The sequence below is a fragment of the Hemitrygon akajei genome, unplaced genomic scaffold (assembly GCF_048418815.1).
Source record: "Hemitrygon akajei unplaced genomic scaffold, sHemAka1.3 Scf000068, whole genome shotgun sequence".
Lineage (NCBI taxonomy): Eukaryota > Metazoa > Chordata > Chondrichthyes > Myliobatiformes > Dasyatidae > Hemitrygon > Hemitrygon akajei.
The window spans coordinates 1,205,103-1,224,995 of NW_027331954.1; the positions used below are offsets into that span (position 1 = coordinate 1,205,103).

The 19,893-nt window shown below is 44.6% G+C and overlaps 1 protein-coding gene across 1 annotated transcript in view; it reads left to right on the plus strand.

Annotated features, from left to right (window-relative positions):
- LOC140722039 (uncharacterized) overlaps positions 1 to 19,893 on the plus strand; it is a 42,671-nt gene that overhangs the window by 17,022 nt on the left and 5,756 nt on the right. The window contains exons 2-6 of the mRNA XM_073036847.1: positions 1,250 to 1,412; positions 4,038 to 4,133; positions 8,875 to 9,041; positions 18,326 to 18,497; positions 18,596 to 18,661. Of these exons, the coding sequence (XP_072892948.1) occupies positions 4,124 to 4,133; positions 8,875 to 9,041; positions 18,326 to 18,497; positions 18,596 to 18,661 (415 nt within the window). The 5' untranslated portion in view covers positions 1,250 to 1,412; positions 4,038 to 4,123. The remainder of the gene's footprint in view (positions 1 to 1,249; positions 1,413 to 4,037; positions 4,134 to 8,874; positions 9,042 to 18,325; positions 18,498 to 18,595; positions 18,662 to 19,893) is intronic.

A 19,893-nucleotide genomic window follows, 5' to 3' on the forward strand; every position in this document is an offset into this window, starting at 1 on the left:
AAGTTACTTCCGTAATCGGTGTTTATTACTTGTAACTACCAGAGGATTTATTTAATGCAGAATGAGGAAGGATAAAGACAGTAACCACAATTTTAGTTTCAAAGTTACCAAATGGCCTCTGTGTTAATCTTTGTCAACAGGTGACACTCCATTTAAAGTTGAGTCTGTTATGTACTGTTTTGGTCATTTTTGGAGAGTTAATTTCTCTGGGAGCAGATGTAACAGATTAATAGTGGGGTGGGGAGGAAGATGTGAGCATTGACCGTATCGGTTGCATCGACCCTGTGTTGGAATGAGGAGAAAGCTAATGAATGTGGGCATAACATTTGTGCAACTTTTTCCAGGCCATCACAAACATCTTGTAAACAGTTAATAGTTGTGCATCTTTTAAAGTAAAAAGAGAAAATGCTGGACGTGTTCAGCTGATCGGGCAGCATCTTGAACAGTCCCAGTTCTGATGCTGGGTCTTCACCAGTTTTTCTTTTCACAGATACGATCTGATGTATGGAGTTACCAGCAATTTACTTTCAATTTTATATTAAACACGTTTCGTTCCTGTTAGCCTACAGGAAATGTGACGGCCAACTGTGCTGGGCAAAATCTCGTTTAACAATAAGAGAATGATAAAATGTGTTCAGTTTAGATGCTGGAGACAATGCGAAACGTATTCATGCCTGCTGGAGATCCACGCCCATGTTTTCCAGCCTAATATCTGGCTCAGTCAGAGGATTATCAGGTGAAAATGAAGAGTATGCTTTCATTAGACCGAGAGTCTTGGGTCTCACATCACATTCTCAGTATAAGGAAGCTTACCTTTAAAATTGAGATGAGGAGAATATCTTAATTAAAGGGTGGCAGATAAATGTAATTTGGTGTCACAGAGTGTGGCTGAGGCTGCCATTTAGGCATATTTATGGCAGAGGTTAATATATTTGTGATTTGAAGGTAGCTTCGGGGTTACAGGAGGAATATGGTGTTGGAATAAAACTCAGCCATGGATTGAATTGTAGAGCAGACTCGATGGACTAAATCAGTAATTCTGTTCTTTTGGCTCATGTCCCACCATGACTGAATGATGACTCCTTCATCACCCATACCAGCTTTAGTACCGTGCCAGGGACAATTACAGATTTGTTCACTACGATCATTATATTTATCTTAAATGTTTAAATTTCAGTTTTTTTGGAACATTGAGCAGAAATGTTCTCCTTTGTATTGGTAACGTGGTTTATTATCTCTCTGGTTAAAGTTTGACCTGTGTTGAGAGATTTATTGGAAGAAAACCCCACAACTGGAAGCGAACCACAACTGAAAATAAAAGAACAGCAGCAGGTGAACCAGGGCTGAGAGCATCAGCTGAAGAGAACGCGTCTGACTCAGGGTTTCCTTTGATTTCGTCAGGAGAAAGACTAGTGAGTCTCAGTTACTCAAGCACTGGTCTTTACATACTACATACCTACACAAAGGAGGGTAGGAAATAGTTGGAGTGAGACCAAATCTGCCCAGAAATACCAGTTATGCCTCTGTCAGATCCAGTTACAATCACTACAGGTCTGATGATGTGCTGTCCGTATTCCAGCTCTTTAAAGTCACACTCATGCTCCCAGTGTTTGCTCATTTCAAGGACTTGCATCTTGTGAAATAGGATTTGTTCATTTCTGAGTGGGGAGATGGAAACAAAGTGGAGAGTTCATAAATAATATCTTTCAAATAAAATAATTGTTTGAACTTGCTACAAACTTGCTTGGCCTTTTCTCCTTGGAGCGATAGAGGATTGGAGCTGAGCTGATAAAGGTGGATAAGATGATGAGAGGCATTGATCGTGCGGATAGCCAGAGATATTTTCCCAGGGCTGAAATGACTAATATGAGGGGGCATAGTTTTAAAGTGCTTGGAATTAGATGGAGAGGGGATTTCAGGGGAGTAGGGGTGTGTGTGGAATGCAACGCCGACGACTGTAGCGGAGACGGATACAATAGGGTCTTTTAAAAGAGTCTTAGATGGGTACATGGAGCTTAGAAAAATAATTTTATACATTTGGATAATTCTACACAGTTTCTAGAATAGGTTACATGGTCGGCAGAACATTGTGAGCTGAAGGACCTGTAATGTGCTGCAGATTTCTATGTTCCATCACTAGGTTATTGATATAGGTGACAAGTAACAATAGGTGTAAACACGGGGAACATCACTAGGCACTGGCCTCGATTCCAAGAAAGAGTCTCTCAGTATCACCTTCTGTTTCCTGTCATTCAGCTGTTCTCAGACTCTGGGGCTGTCACAAACATAATGTTAACAGGAAGATTGGACAGTAATTACCGTGAAAAAAGAATAGTTGCTTCCTGAAAGGTCACGTATCCTGTCTGATTCAATGGACTAACTCCTCCCTTGTTTACGACTTAATTTGTCCTGGGACCCATCTTCTGGGTCACACTGCATCTGACGACCCATATCCCCAAACCTCCCTCCCCCCCATCTATGGCGCCAAACCCTTTCTACCCTTTACACCACACCCGCACACTAAGACTGATCCACATCTTCCACATCCTCCCTCCATCCTGCCAATGGCCCTACACCCTTTCCACAATTTACCCCACACCCGCACATGTAGACTTATCCACATTCTCCCTCCCAGCTTAGGGAACCACAAGTAACTGATCCCACAGTCTCGGCTCGGGCACGAAACTAGAACGAGAGCTGCAAGACCAGACAGCCTGGACTCTCCAGCCATCCGGCTCGGTCCTGGAACCACTTTCACCGCAACAAACGCTCGATTTACACAAATCTGGGATCAGCCTCTTCTTCCCCGCCGCCTGAACTGAAGAACCAGTGGATGACACCTGTTAGGTTTCCCTTGTTGTTCCCCTGAAATCATTAAAAACGTCTGTTGAACAGCTTTTCAAAACAAGCTGTCACTCGCATGTGACTTCACTCTGCACCCCTACCTGCCTGATGATACGTGTGGGTTTCCCACACGGGGATCTTGACGTCACTCTGCGCCCCCACATGACTGATGTCATATGTGGGTTCCCCACACCAGGATCTGACGTCGAGTATGTAGTTCCTTATGTTACCTAGGCGCTGAGATGGTTGAACTTTACTGGCTAAGGTAACAACTACCTGACCCACCCTACCCCACCATAGATTCAACAGAGTAGTTACACTCTTCCCATTGGTGCAAAACGATGTCAATCACTGTTTACACTTAATAGCCGAGGCGGACTAGCCGTGTGGGTGTTACCCCTGCTGATACATCTTCCGCTCCCGCACCGAAACTTCCAATTGAATGGGAACAATTCCCAAAGTTAATGTCGCACTTTTTGATTTATTTCCATTTCCCTCCACGGGAAGTAGGGAGCGTTTGTAAAGTGATTTCTGCGGCTGGAGTATAATGTATCTCTGACAGGCAGGAGGAGACCGTCGGTCCATTGGCTTGATGCAGGCTCCCTGCGGAGGGAGTGATCCAGCAGAAAGATGAGGGGGAGGGATTTTACTGAGAGGATAAAGGTGGTGTGACAGGAGGTAGGCAGGATGGAGTCTGAAAGGATGTTTGGCCTGGTGGGGGATCAAGGAGCCGGATGGGGAAGGAGCCCATTAACAGTCAGGAAGAGACATGAGTGGTTCGTCTATGGAAATTCCTAAGCCCACGGTGGTGGCGAGCAGAGATATTCACTACTTTGTTGGACAAACACTGACAGACTGTTGAGCAGCAAGTGGGGTTGTAGGACCTTCACACCGAACTGCCGCTCAGCCCCGTTGGAATAGGCCCGACACAGGAAATTAGGACCATCTCTGTGGGCACTGTTTTTAGCATTTTCTCGTTGGGCTGAAGGGTCTGTGTCTGTGCTCTGTAGCTCTGGGACTCTATCAGCAGGATGCGCCAGATATTATTGGACAGACATACAGATGTGGTGTGGAAGTTGATGGTATTGGGAATGTTTAGTCCCTGAGCAAAGTGCTGCTCTGATACAGGGGCTGGAGGTACTGTCATATTCACAAAGTGATCGCTCTCCTTCTGACCTTTTCATGTAATTCAGAACATCACCAGCAGGTGGAGCTTTCCTGCACCAGGACCATTGTGTAAACAAGAAGAGACAATCAACAATCACCAGTCAGAAGCAGAATGGACACAGGTATGATCAGTGGAATCTATATAATCTATTATATTGGTGCACAATAGTTCAGATGATGAATCTTAAACAAATGCAAACAGGGCACAGAAAAGTTTCATCAAACACCGGTAACGGTCCAATCATTCCGCTCACCATGCAAAACGTCACCTGAGTGAAAGCAGCAGAAAGTCGTGAATAAAGTGGTTGTGAGCGAAACACAGTCAGGAATGTGACAGTGGTCCTGTGGTTGACGTTACAGTCCAGAGAAGAGAAAGGGTCTGTTTCACCTCCAGACAGGCCCTGATATGGAAGATGTTTCCAACTTTCATCTCTTAAATCTGGTGCCAGATAATTGGAGCATGTCCAGGAAACATAGAAACATAGAACATAGGTGCAGGAGTAGGCCATTCGGCCTTTCGAGCCTGCATCGCCATTCAGTATGATCATGGCTGATCATCCAACTCAGAACCCTGTACCTGTTTTCACTCCATACCCCCTGATCCCTTTAGCCACAAGGGCCATATCTAACTTCCTCTTAAATATAGCCAATGAACCGGCCTCAACTGTTTCCTGTGGCAGAGAATTCCACAGATTCACCACTCTCTGTGTGAAGATGTTTCTCCTCATCTCGGTCCTGGAAGTCTTCCCCTTTATCCTTAAACTATGACCCCTCGTTCTGGACTTCCCCAACAACGGAAACAGTCTTCCTGTATCTAGTCTGTCCAATCACTTTAGAATTTTATACGTTTCAATAAGATCCCCCCTCAATCTTCCAAATTCCAGTGAGTATAAGCCTAGTCGATCTCAGGAGTTCTGGGCTTGAGCGACATGAGTACATTTCGGCTTGTGGAAGGGCGATTACCTGTAGGTTTTTGATATTTTTGCACAGTGGAGATGTGGGGAGCTTCCTGGAGTCCGTTTTCTGTGGCTGAGTTGGAGAATGTTTACAATGGGTGGAATAGTTTAGGGATCAGCTCATTGTAAATGAGTCACTCTTACAGATTTACTGTGTGTTATCACACTTTAATGCACCAATGAGCATGAAATTCTACTGATGCTACAAATCCAGATTAAACACACATGCGCAATGCGGGAGGAATTCAGCAGGTCAGGCAGCATCCATGGAAATAACAAAGAATCTACGTTTTGGGCCAAAGTCCTTCTTCAGGACTGGCCAAGGAAGGTCGGCTCTCATGAAGGGTCTCAACAGTTTTGAAAGTCCGTGAAACCGGCTTTACGGACTTAGTCACAGCCCGGTGTATAGTCATAGACTAAAGAATGCAGCGCAAGTGGCGAGAACCAAGAAGAGTATCCTCCAGGGAGGCAGAGGAATAAGAGGCTGTACGGGACAATATTCAGGAATCTTTGAATCTGAATGAATACGGCACAGTTGTCCCCGACTTCATTAAGACCAATGTGGATGAGTGGGTTCCTTCGAGAACATTTCATAAATACCCAATCAAAAGCTGTGGGTGAACCAGGGGATTTAAACTTTCATAAACTCTGCCCGTTTAGAAAATCGCCTGTACTTGTGTTCCTTCTAAGTGCATAACCATACACATTTCCAACTCTGTATTGTCTGCCAGTTCACTCACTATTCTCCTAATCTCTCCAGAGTAGGTCCACCTCCTGCCCCTCTGCTTCCTCAATACAACCTGCCATTTTACCTATCTTTGTAATGTCTGTGAACGCGGCTGCACAGCCAACAATTCCATCATTGATGTGTAAACAGAAGAGGTCCCAACACAGACCCCAGTGGAACACCGGCAGCCAACAGGAAAAGGCTCCATTTGTTCCCATTCTGTGCCTCCTGACAATCACCCTGTACTCTGTGCATGCCAATATCGTTCCTATAATACCATGGACACGTACATTGCTTAGCAGCCTCAAAGATCTTCTGAAAATCCAAGTAAGCAGCTTCCACTGATTCTCCTTTGTCCACCCTGCGTGTTGTTTCTTTAAACAATTCCAACATATTTGTCAGGCAAACCATGCTGACTTTGCGCATGAGAAAAACTGCAGATGCTAGAAATTCAAGGACACACAAAATGCCGATGGGTCGCAGCAGGCCGGGCAGCATCTATAGGAAGAAGTACAGTCAACGTTTCGAGCCGAGACCCTTCGTCAGGACGAACTGAAAGGAGAGGTAGTAATAGATTTGAAAGTGGGAGGGGGAGGGGGAGATCCAAAATGATAGGAGCAGACAGCAGGGGGAGGGAAGAAGCTGAGCAGGAAAGTTGATTGGCAAACGGGATCAAAAGTTGCAGAATGGGGAGGATCATGCGACGGGAGGCGTACTGAGAAAGAAGGAGGGAGTGAATCCAAAGGAAGTTGGACAGCAGGCAAGGCGTGATTGTGAGAGATGGAGAGAGAAGAAAAAAGTGAAACAAAGAAAAGGGGGAAAAGTAAAAATAAATACAAAAACAAAAGGTAAATATAAGTAAGGAATACGGTAAGAAGGGGAGGAGCTGCATTAACGGAAGTTAGAGAAATCAGTGTTCATGCCGTCAGGTTGGAGGATACCCAGATGGAATATAAGGTGTTGTTCCGACAACCTGAGTGTGGCTTCATCTTGACAACAGAGTAGGCCATGGATAGACATACCAGAATGGGAATGGGGCGTGAAATTAATATGTGTGGCCATTGGGAGATCCTGCTTTCTCTGGCGGACAGAGCATAGTTTTTCAGCAAAACGGTCTCCCAGTCTGCGTCGGGTCTCACCAATATATAGAAGGCCGCACCGGGAGCACCAGACGCAGTATACCACACCAGCCGACTCACAGGTGAAGTGTCGCCTCACCTGGACGGACTGTCTGGGGCCCTGAATAGTGGTGCGGGAGGAAATATAAGGGCAAGTGTTACACTTGTACCGCTTAAAAGGATAAGTGCCTGGAGGGAGATTGGTGGGAATGGGTGTTGGAGACGAATGGACGAGGGAGCCGCGTAGGGAGCGATCCCTGCGGAAAGCAGAAGGGGGCGGGCGGAGGGAAAGATATGCTTCCTTTTGGAGGTGGCGGAAGTTACGGAGAATTATATGTTGGACGCGGAGGATGTTGGGGTGGTAGATGAGGACAAGGGGAACCCTATCCTGAATGGGGTGGCGGGAGGATGGGGTGAGAACAGATGTGCGGGAAATGAGAGAGAGGCGTTTGAAAGCAGAGTTGATGGTGGAGGAACTGAACCCCCTTTCTTTAAAAACGGAAGACATCTCCTTCGTCCTGGAATGAAAAGCTTCATCCTGAGAGCAGATGCAGCGGAGACGGAGGAATTGTGAGAAGGGGATAGCATTTTTGCAAGAGACAGTGTGGGAAGAGAAATAATCCAGGTAGCTATGAGAGTCTGTAGGTTTATAGTAGACATCAGTGGATAAGCTGTCTCCAGAGGTAGAGACAGAAAGATCCAGAAAGGTGAGGGATGTGTCGGAAATGGAGCAGGTAAATTGGAGAGCAGGATGAAAGTTCGAGGCAACGTTAATGAAGTCAATGAGCTCAGCTTGCGTGCAGGAGGCAGCGCCAAAGCAGTCGTCGATGTAGCGAATGATAAGTGGGGGACGGATATTAGTATACGCTTGCAACATGGACTGTTCCACAAAGCCAACAAAAAGACAGCCATAGCCCCAGTGCTGGGCCCATACGGGTGCCCATGGCTACACGTTTAGTTCGGAGGAAGCAAGAAATGCAAAGAAAAAAAATAGAAAGTACCAATTCCGCTAGACAGAAGAAAGTGGTTTTATGGGCGTTCTGGTTATGTCTGGAATCCAAAAAGAAGCGGAGAGTTTGAGTCCTTCGCTCTCCACTTTTCTTTGGATTCCAGACCTAACCAAATTTCTATAGATGTATCATAGCGAGCCTACTAATTGTCTGCATCAACATCTGTTATGGAAGGGCCACTGTATAGGATCAGAGAAAAGCTGCAGAAAGTCGCAAACTCAGCCATTTCCATCTTGGAGGACACCTTTCCAGCATTGGGGACGACATCAAAAGGCAATAATTAAAAAAAAAAACAGTCTCCGTTATTAGGAACTCCCGTCACACTCTTCTCCTTCCATCAACAAGGAGGTACGGGAGCCTATGGACACATACTCAGTGTGTTAGGGACTACGTCCTCTCTGTTATCACTGGAATACTCAAAGCGTTAATCATCAGATTCAGTGGAACCGTTTGGAAATATTATGGCGCTTTACAGCATTGGTCGAGGATTGAGTACTAACATAGAAAAGTCTTGATATAGCTGTTGGAAACTTTGATCAGGGCCCAATTGCAGATTGTGTCCAGTTCTGGTTGTGGGGTCTCCCGACAAAGTGCAGAACAATGCTGTATGGATTACAGAGTATCAGATATAAGGAGACATTGGACAAGCTTGTATTTCTTTCTTTACATTCTCAGGGTTTGATACTGGGGTGTATAAAGCAGAGAGGCATATATTGCATAGGCAGTCGGCCACTTACTCAGGAAGGACATATCAAATCCAGTGGGCATGAGGTTTTGTGAGGGGATTGTGCAAAGGAGAATTGCAATGCTCGTTTTCCATTGAGAGTGATCAGAGCCTGGAACACGCTGCCAAGGAGCTAACGGTAGAGATACGACTGCAGTGTTTCAAACACAGTCAAACCGGCACATGGACAGGCAGGGACTGGAGGTATATAGACCATGAGCATGTAGACAGGATTGTTTCACCTTCGCCTCGTGGTCGACACAGATGGGCTGTCAAGAAGGGGATGTTCTGTGCTGTACTGTTCCAATTTCTATATGCCTGTTCACAGATCTGAATTCCGCTATCTCCAAGTTCTTGTCAAACTGTGAGGATCACCAACTGTTCTGGTTGACGATATTCTACATGGAGCGACTGCAGCAGGCTATAGAAGAGGGTGTGGAGAATCTCGGCCTCATGTTAACCGGCAAGGATCGCTTCACGGCACGAGAGTATCATGTAAGTGGAAAGGACACCAACAGATTGAGTGTCGCTGGTTCAACAGCCTGGCAGAACAGATGTAAACAAATAGGTCTGTGTGGTCAACAGGGCAGACTAGGGGTGCAGCCATGCTGAGCCTTTATTTGGCAGATACAAGATGTGACAGGAGTCTCTCCAATTACCTGAACACATTCGTTTTTAGTCGGGTTAGGATACAGTCAATGATTGAAGGGTGATTGTTAGTGTTGTGACATGTGATGGGTAGTTTCAACGATCAGAGAAAGGTTTTATATTAATCTGTCCAACTTCCCAAGATTTGACCAATGATTGACCCGGCCGACCATGCAACAGTGTTGCCTTGAAGACTTCTGGGATCCCACAATCCATAATGATTGTACTGTCTTTCTCCACCCATGTCTGAGCTCTGCATTCACTTGTCATTCGATCCCACGGAATCAGTTGAACAGACAGAACTGGACTAGTGTCTCTCCTTTGAACTACTGACGCTGTCTCTTTTGATCATATATCCTATCATGCCTTATTGTCCAGTTACATTCAGTTCCTTGTGACAGTGTCAGTTTGAAGTAGCAATTACTACAGCATGTGATGTCAGCACTGAGAATTGCATAATTAGAGTAACTGAAAATATTCCAAATATCCACAGCTAACCTCGGCACATTTACTTGCTGCCAACCAGACTGAATTTTAGCAAAGATACATTAATTGTAACTGTCCACTACATTTTCCATCAGACAGCTGACTGTTTCACTTCAAACTTCCTTCTCTACATTGCTACCAGTTAGATTTGGCCTCACATACATGCACAAAGGTCCTGCGATTCACTGTCAGTTCCCAGCTGTCGGCTGACACTGGACCCTCATGGATCCCAAGAGTGAATTGTGAAATTGCTGCAGTTCACCAGGGATTTACCGCAGCCGAAATCGATACCCTGCTATCGTCCGATCTCCACAGTACAGCAACGGGCACTTCGGCCCAACTATTCCACACTGACCCAGCAACCTGCTTAGCCCCATCGAACTGCAACCAGTCTGGAAATGTCGTACTCCTCCCATCCATGTACTTACACAAATTGCCCTTAAATGCAGAACAACAACTTCAGGTGGTAACCTCTAAGTGAAGAAGTACCCCTCATATTCCCTTTCACCTTTCACCTTTAATCGATGACATCCAACTCCATTCACACCCAACATCACTAGCAAATGCTTATTTGCATTTATCAGTACTATACATTTTAAAAACTTTTATACTTCTCTTTCTGTTGTAGCAGAGTTTTAACACTTTACTTAAAATAGAAGACAGAGACTCTCTGGGCTCAGTTCGCAGCGAGAACCTTTATTGTCGTGATGATCACGGAGAGTCACCCCTCACGGTGGAGAGACTGACTCTGACCAGACGCGTATGCGAGTTGACCTTTATACAGATAGATGAAACGGTTTAACGGACAAGAAAGTAATCACATCGTATGTCACGTCTTAGCCTGCGGTTTTAACTAAGCTGCTGCAGTTCTCGTAAGAACGTTGCTCTGCGGAAGTAAGGCGTTAATCACCTTTGACACACATACTAAACCGAATGTTCCAAACAGGGGCCCCTAGCAGCAAGCAATCAACATTCTGCAAATGCAGAGTTTTCACCACCATACTTACTCTTACAAATGTCTCTTGATTCTCCGACACTCTAGGTAATAATGTTCTAACCTATTCAGACTTCCTCTATCTCTCACGTTCGCAAGTCCTGGGGACATCCTTGTCAATTTATTCTGCACTCTTTCAATTTTACCTATAGGTCGGTACACACAATACTCCAAATTATACCACAGCAATATCTTATTCAATTTCAACATAATATTCCAACTTCGGCAGCCAATAATATGATATATGGAATCCTAAGTCCTAAGTAGTAGCAGAAGGTCATACAAGAGTCTCCTGCGGTCATCACCCTCCAAAGCAGGTATACCACTTTTGAGTCTGTTGGGGAAGATGGCTCATCAGGTGAAAGCAGCAGTAGCCAGGATCATGGCACCATGGGTGGACTACGCAAGAGGGCAAGAAAAAGAGTGGCAGAGCTGTTGTGGTAGGGGTTTCAATGGTAAGGGGGAATAGAGTGGCCGAAAACGGGACTCCTGTATGGAGTGTTGCCTCTCGCGTGCAAGTGCCAGAGATGTCGTGGAGAGGCTGCAGGGCACTCTGAAAGTGGACGGTGAGCAGCCAGCTGTCGTGGTGCATGTAGGTACTAAAGATATAGGACAAAAGCGGGATGCGGTCCTACACACTGAAGTTAGGGAGCCAGGAGATAAATTAAAGAGTAGGACCTCAAAGGTAATCATCTCAGGATTTTTACCAGTGCCACGTGCGAGCCAGAGTTGGGATAGCAGGATAGCTAAAATTAATATGTGGCTTGACCGGTGGAGGTGGAGGAGGGAGGGTTTCCGATTCTTGGGGCAATGGAACCGCTTCTGAGGGAGGTGGGAACAGTACCGACCGGACGGTCTACATCTGGGCGGAGCCAGGATCAATGTCCTAGGGAGATTTTTTTTGCTGGTGCTGTTGGGGAGGCTTTAAACTAATATGGCAGGGGTTTGGGAACCCACACAGGAAAGAAGAAAGAAATGATGCAGAGACTGAAGCTACAGTTAGTGAAGAAATAAGTAAGAGTGCAGTGCATTAAAGTTAAAAAAAATACAAAAATCGCTTAGGTCACTAGATCCTAAAAGGAGAATGAATATAAGGGCACTTTATCTAAATGCCCATAGCATTGGAAACAAGGTTAGTGAAATTGTGGCACAGATGTGTACCAAGGCATATGATTTATTGGCCGTTACAGAAACCTGGCTGCAAGGCGGAGATGACTGGGAATTAAAGATCCAAGGGTATCAGGTAACATGGAAAGATAGGCAGGAAGGCAAAGGAGGTGGGGTTGCACTCGTGATTAAGAATGAGATAAGGGCGAATGTGAGACATGATATAAAATCTACGGAGCAGAATATTGAGTCTATCTGGGTAGAGATTAAGAATAGTAAAGGGAAAAATATATCTGTAAATATCACTGTTGGATGTTGTCTACAGGCCACCTAATAAAAGTATTGCAGTAGCAGAGACGATTAACCAAGAAATAACTGAGGCTTGTAAGAAGGGAACGGCAGTTGTGAAAGGGGTTTTTAACTTCCGCACAGATTGGGGGAATCGGGTAGGTTAAGGATGTCTTAAGGAGGACTTCACAGAATGCATCCGTGATGGCTTTATTGAGCAGCATGTTAGTGAGTATATAAGGGAAAATACTACTTTAGATCTAGTCCTGTGCAATGAGGCAGATGAGATTAACGATCTTGTAGTCAGTGATCCTCTTAGAAAGAGTGATCGTAGTATAATTGAATTTCGCATTCAGAAATAGATCTAAAACTAATGTATTATGCTTGAACAAGGGAGACTACAACGAGATGAGGGTGGAGTTGGCTAATGTGGATTGGCAGCACAAGCTATTTGGTAGGACAGTTGAGGAACAGTAGATTAATATCAGAGAGGTTTTTCACAGTGCTCAACAAAAGTAAATTCCAGTCAAACGTAGAGACAGTAAGTATGGGGAGAGTCAGCCTTGGATAACGAAGGAAATAAAAGACAGTATCAAATTAAAAGCTCATGTGTACAGAGTTGCAAAGGGTTGTGGGAGACCGGAGGATTGGGGAAACTTAAAAAAAAAACTGCAGAGAAAAACTGACGAAGGGTCTCGGCCCGAAAGTCGACAGTACTTCTTCCTATAGATGCTGCCTGGCCTGCTATGTTCCACCAGCATTTTCTATGCGTTGCAGAGAACAACTAAACAAGAAATAAGGAAAGGGAAGATAGAGTACTAAAGTAAATTAGCACAAAATATAAAAATAGCTAGCAACATTTTTTGTAAATATATAAAGTGGAAGAAGATAGCTAAAGTCTGCCTAGGTCCCTTCGAAGCCAAAAAGGGGAAATCGTTATTAGATGAAAAGGACATTGCTGAGGCATTGAACGACTATTTTGTGTCGGTCTTCATGGCAGAGGAAATGACTAAATATGCCGAAGAAGGATGTTATCGACGAAATGGGAGGTGAGAACCGCGAGAAAATGAATGTCACTAAATAGATAGTAATGAGAAAACCAGAGGGCCTGAAGGTAGATACGTTCCCTGCTCCTGATGGGATGCATCCCAGGGAGTTGACGTTATGGTAGACGCGTTGGTAATAATTTATCAAAAGTCTCTAGACTCCGGGCAGGTGCCAGCTTGGAATCCAGCAAATGTCAGGCCACTTTTAAGAAAAAGGATGTGGGAAAAAGACAGACAACTATACGCCAGTTAGCAGAACAGTTATAGTCGGGAAAATGCTTGAAGCTGTCATGAATGAAGAGGTAGCGAAACATTTAGAAAAGAGTGGTTCCATCAGACAGACGCAGCATAGATTCAGAAAGGGCATGCCCTGTTCGACAAACTTATCGGAGTTCTTTGAGGACATAATGAGTTCAATGGATGGGGGGGGGGGGGGCAGTTGGATGTCGCATACTTGGATTTCCAGAAGTTGTTCGATAAGGTGCCGCACTAGAGATTTATAAATATGATACGGATTCATGGAGTAGGAGGAAGTGCATTGGCATGGATAGTGTATTGGTAAACCGATAGAAGACAGGCAGTTGGTACAAGTGTGTGTTTCTCTGGTTGGCAGTCAGTGGTGAATGGAGTGCTGCAGGTTTCGGTGCTGGGCCGGCACATGTTTACCATTTACATTGATGATTTGGAAGAGGAGACTAAGTGTATCACAGCAAGTTTTGCTGATGACACTAAACTGAGTGGAAAAGCAAATTCTAAAGAGCATGTGGAGAGTCTGCAGAGGGATTATAGATAGGTTATGTGAGTGGGTCAAGGTCTGGCAGATGGAATATAACGTTGGAAATGCGAGATCATCCACTTTGGAAGGAATAATAGAAGACCACATTATTATTTCAGTGGTGAAAGTTTGCAGCATGCTGTTGTGCAGAGGGATCTGGGAATGTTTGTTCATGAATCGCAAGAAGTTGTCTTGCATCTTCAGCAGGTTATTAAGAAGGCGATCGGAATGTTGGCCTTCATTGCTAGAGGGACTGAATTCAAGAGCAGGGAGGTCATGCTGCAGTGCAGAGGAGGTTTACTAGGTTAATTCCAGGGATGAATGGGTTAATGCACAAGGAGAGATTGAGTCGCCTGGGAATATATTCTCTGGAGCTCAGAAGAATGAGAGGGGATCTTATAGAAACATACAGAATTTGAAAGGGATAGATGAGATAGAAGTAGGAAAGTTATTTCCATAGGCAGCTGAGACTAGAACTAGAGGACATTGTCTCAAGATTCAGGGGAGAAAATTTAGGACGGAGATGAGCATAAACTGTTTTGCCCAGAGAGTGGTGAATCTGTAGAATTCTCTGCCCGGGAAAGCACTTCAGGTTTCCTCACTAAATATATTTAAGGAACAGTTAGATAGGTTTTTACATAGCAAGGGGATTAAGGATTATGGGCAAAAGGCAGGTAGATGGAGAATACGGACAGATCAGCCATGATCTTATTGAATGGCACAGCTGGCTCGATGGGCCGGATGGCTTACTCCTGCTCTTATTACTTATTACCTTATGTTCTCACTTTACAACCCTATCTACCATCGACACTTCCAAAAGATTATGCATCTGTGCTTCCTGATACCATGGTTCTAGTACACCTTGCGATGGCTTACCACTCACCATCTGCTTTTATTTTGTGGTTTGTCCTCCAAAACGTAACACCTTATCCTCATTAAATACCATCTACTATTTTAATTCCACTTTTTCCTGCTACAGGTCTCACTGCTTTCATTAACTTCTTCGTTAACCGCTGCCTTGGTGTCATCCACGAGTTTGCTGATCCTGTTTTCCACATTATCTTCCAGAGGGTCCATATATTTGAGAAACAACACCAGACCCAGCACTGATCCCTGCGTCACACCATTAGTCATAGACCTCCAGCCAGAGAGTCAAGCATTTACTACCATGCTTCTCCCATGAATCCAATATCTAAAGAATTTACTTAGCGTGCCATAAATGTCAATCAACTGAATTTTCTTGACTAGGCTTCCATGTGGGACTTGCTGAAGTCCAGGCAAACAACATCCACTGCCTTGTATTTTCTTGGGAACATCCACTGCCTTGTATTTTCTTGGGAACTTCCTCGAGAAACTATAAGATGGGTTAGACAGTATCTGCGCACACGAATCAGTGTTGACTACCCCTAATCAATCCTTGTCCATCCAAATACTCCTACCCAGTCCCTTAGAATAACTGTCAATAAGTTTACCACCGCCAGTGTTAAACGTACCAACCTCTACTTCGGTGATTTACTCGTACAGCCTTTTCGAACAGCAGGACAACATTAGCTATCTTCCAATCATCTAGTATCTCTTATTTTAAATAACTTTGCTGGGGCTCCTGCGATTTTTGAACTAGCCTCAAAGAAGGCATGAAGGAAAACCTTGGGGATTTATCCTGCCTGATCTGCCTTTAGATAGCAAACACTGCTTCCTCTGTAATCTATTTACAGTCCATGATGTCACTGCTGTTTTGCCTCACTGTATGTGTCCTGAGTAAATATAACTGCAAAACTAATTTAGATCTCTCCAACCTTCTTCAGCTTCATGCATAAATGCCCATTCTGAACTTCAAGAGGACCAATTTTGTCTGTTGCTATACTTATGCTCTGAATATATTTGATGATCTGGTGTTCCCCTTTTCCTTATCTGCTAGAGCAAACATGCCGTACCTATACCCTCTTGAATTTCTCCTTTAGTATCTCTTGATTTATTTATACTCATTCAGTACCTCATTTGTGATTCTCTGCCAATACTTGCTATGTACTCTGTGTTCACCAGGGTCTTAATATCTGTCAAAAACCAAGGTTCCCTAAACATCAAACACGAGAAAATCTGCTGATGCTGGAAATTCAAACAACAAAACACACAAAATGCTGGTGGAACACAGCAGGCCAGGAGGCTGTGTAGGGTCTCGAAGGGTCTCGGCCCGAAACGTCGAAATTGCTTCTCCTTATAGATGCTGGCTGGCCTGCTGTGTTCCACCAGCATTTTGTCTGTGTTGTTGTTGTTCCCTAAACATGTTACCCTTGCCTTTTCGTCTGCCAGGAACATTTACACTCTTCACTTGAGGTCATTTATACATTTGAAATCTGCAGTCTCAAAATTTCAGTTTTGAATGCCTCACACTTACCAAGCACAGCATTGCCCGAAAACAACCTGTCCCAATCCACATTCATCAGATCCTTTCTGATACAATTAAAATTGGCCTTTCTCCAATTTAGACTCTTAACCAGAGGGTCAGATCTACCCCTTTACATAATTATCTTTAAACTGCTGGCATTATGATCCCAAGATCCAAAGTGTTCCCCTGCGCACACCTCTGTCATCTGTCCTGTCATGTACACTATCAGAATTCCAGAATGAACTGTCTGTACTTATGACCTCAATGTATTGATCACAGAAACTTCCTTGAACCCATTTGACCAACAATATCCTATCCAGCCCTTTAAAGTATGGGTGTTCCGGTCAATAAATGGAAAGTTACAATAGCTTAGTATCCTAACCCTATGTGTCTGGTAACTGCCTGTGATTTCTCAACAAATTTGATCCTCTTAAACCCCAGTTTCACCCATATAGCCTCAGTGGATGAGCTCTCCAATTTGTTCTCTCTGAGCAATGCAGTCACATTCTTCCTGACGAGTTATGACAAATCTCCTTTAATCCCTCCTGCTCTATCAAATTGTGTCTAAAGCAACGGAACCCTTGAAGTCTGAGCTTCTAAGTCCTGCACCTCCTCCAACCAAATTATATTGATATTGTCATTCAATGTTCTGATCGATGCTCTAAACTGATCTGCATTTCCTACAATACTCCTTGTATTCAAATAGTACACATGTTTGAGCATTTGGATCACTGTGCTCTTCCTTTAGATTCCTGGCTTTGAATGCAGGACTGACAACCTCTAACCACACAACTGCTCCACTATCCACTCTGGTTCTTCATCCCCCTGCAACTTTAGTTTAACACCTATGCAACGTTAACACGCCTTCCCGCAAGGGTATCAGTACCCCTCCAGTTGGGGTGCAAAATGATCAAGTCTGTCCAGGTCCCAACTACCTTGGAAGAGAGCCCAATCATTCAAACATCTGAAGCGTCCATCGTGCACCATCTCAAAAGTCATACGTTAGACTGTATTATCATCTTATTTCATGCCTCACTAGCAGGTGGTGAGGGTGGCAATCCTGAGAACACCATCCTGGATATCGTGCGCTTTAACCTACGTCCATGAACTCCCTTTCCAGGACTTCTTCACATTTCCTACCCTGCTATTGGTGCTGATGTGAACCCTGACCTCTGACTGCTCACCCTGCCCTTGAATCTGTTTCAGATTCCAAGCGAGATATCCCTGACCTTGGCAAAACACCGCCAGAAATCTTGTTTTCATCAACAGAATCTCTAATCTGTTCTCCTGACCATTGTATTCCCCGTCTGTGCAACTCACTGCTTTCACCCTTTCTGAACCACAAAAACCAACTCAGTGGCAGGGGCATAATCTCTGTGGCTTTGCTCTGCTAGTATTACTGAAACAGTAAGTTATTAGTTACCTGTTATAGAGGGATGTCCTGCAGTGTCTGCATTTCCGATTTCCAAATCCTGACAGTCCACCCAGTTACCTACGTACTGTGTAGCCTGTCAGCCAAACTCTCAGTTTCCTCGAATACCCTGGGTTCATCTGGATGCAGCTCCATTTCCTTCGCTCAGGCTGCAGCTGGATTCATTTCTTGCAGGTGTAGTTTTCAGGGATACCGGTGGTCTCTTTGCCTTGACACACCCTGTAGGAATAGTTCTCCGCTTTCCTGCCTGGCATTCCAACTGTTCTAACTGTGAAAAAGAAAGAAAAGGAATTGCCCAAACTCTAATGAAAAGCTCCAATTCCGCTCACTGAACGCTCTCTGATTTAAAATCTCAACTTCCCACTCTATCTCTGGCTCACTCACGTGATGTCTGCTCCACTGAACCCTTGGCAAGCAGATAATTGCTCCGCAAACAGAGGCGTTCACAAATTCGTGACTGAACCCGCTCACTTCTTTCAAAATCTCTTTCCTAATACGAACACTTCAATGCCTATTAGTGATATGTGGCGTGCAGAATATGCTTGCTCAGTCCATGTTCGTGGTAGATTTGTACCCATCCCTCCGCTCCTCAATATATTCCCCATTTTTCATTACAGAGCGTGACTGAGCTTGCGAAGAAGGGAAACAGAGCGGGCGCTTCCAAACTCCTCCTGGATCTGGTGATGGAGAAGGGCTCCGGGGCCCGGAGGGTGATGTGGGAATCCTTTGTAAAACTACACCACCATTTACCGAAGCTGAGCAGAATACTGAATGAAATACGGGAACGAGGTACGGTGAACAATACACTGTGTGTTACAGATGTAAATGCTGATGAATTTACAGTATTACACAGAACAGACTTCATGCAGATTACTCTGTTTGAACAGGTGACGGCCAGTTCACCTACATGGACACTGAGCGGGGTTTATCTGAACTGCCCAAGCATCTGAAAGGTAAGCGATGGAATGGAAATCTCAAAGTCATTATTTCATTCTGAGTCTCTGAGTTCTTGTCTTTGGAGATTGTTAGAGTTTGGCTGAAGCTGGAGGACAGGAAACCAATTGCATGTGTGACAACACGTCGCATGTTCCGGGCCTCGGGCTGCGACCCAGAGATCTCTGTGACATTTATAAGCAGACTTTTCCGTCAGTCAGAGGAAGCCTCGGCGTTCCCTCTTTCCCTAGCGCCGAATATCCCGAGATCTGACCAAGCTGAAGCCAAACCATTCCAATTGGAACATCCACCACTGGTACGGGAAATACCACACCTCGGATCTGAAGATGAGATGAGATTTGCTGTTATTCCTCCATAATACCACAAGGCATGGGAGCAGAACTAGGTCATCCAGCTCACCGAGTCTGGTCCGCCATTACATCATGGCTGATCCCGGGTCCGACTCAAACACATACATCTGATTCTCACCATATCATTTGATGTTCTGACCTGTCAGGACACGATCGGCTTCCGACCTAAATATACCCACGAAATTGGCCTCCAGCGCAGTCTGTGCCTGAGTATTCTATAAAATCACTACTCGCTGGCAAAAAGATTTCATCTTTGTAGGGGCATCAGCTCCGGAGTTCGAAGCAAAGGCTCCCGAGTTCCAATCCAGCCGTTTGCCTTACACGCTTTCCATCCGTACTGTGTAGAGCGTCGAGCTAGCAACCTGGTCTCGTAAAAATAAGAAAGCCTGCTAAAAACAACGCCGTCACGACGGCGTCCCAATTACTCCATTCGGAGTTAAGCGCCTTCTCCTTCTTCTTCTTCTCCTTCTTCTTCTTCTCCTTCTCCTTCTTCTTCTTCTTCTTCTTCTTCTTCTTCTTCTTCTTCTTCTTCTTCTTCTTCTTCTTCTTCTTCTTCTTCTTCTTCTTCTTCTTCTTCTTCTTCTTCTTCTTCTTCTTCTTCTTCTTCTCCTTCTTCTTCTTCTGTTCTAAAGGATCACCCTTCAATTTTGAGGCTGGAGCCTCTAGCTATGGAAATATCCACCATAGAAATCACCACATCCACAATATTTTGGTCTTTCAACATTCTGTAGGTTTCATGTAGATCACCCTGCATTATTTTAAATTCCAGTGAGTACAGACCCAAAGTTGCCAAACCTCTCCACATATGTTAACCACTTCATTTCCAGAATCATCCACATGAATCTCCTCCGGACTTTCTCCAATGACACACATAATTGCAA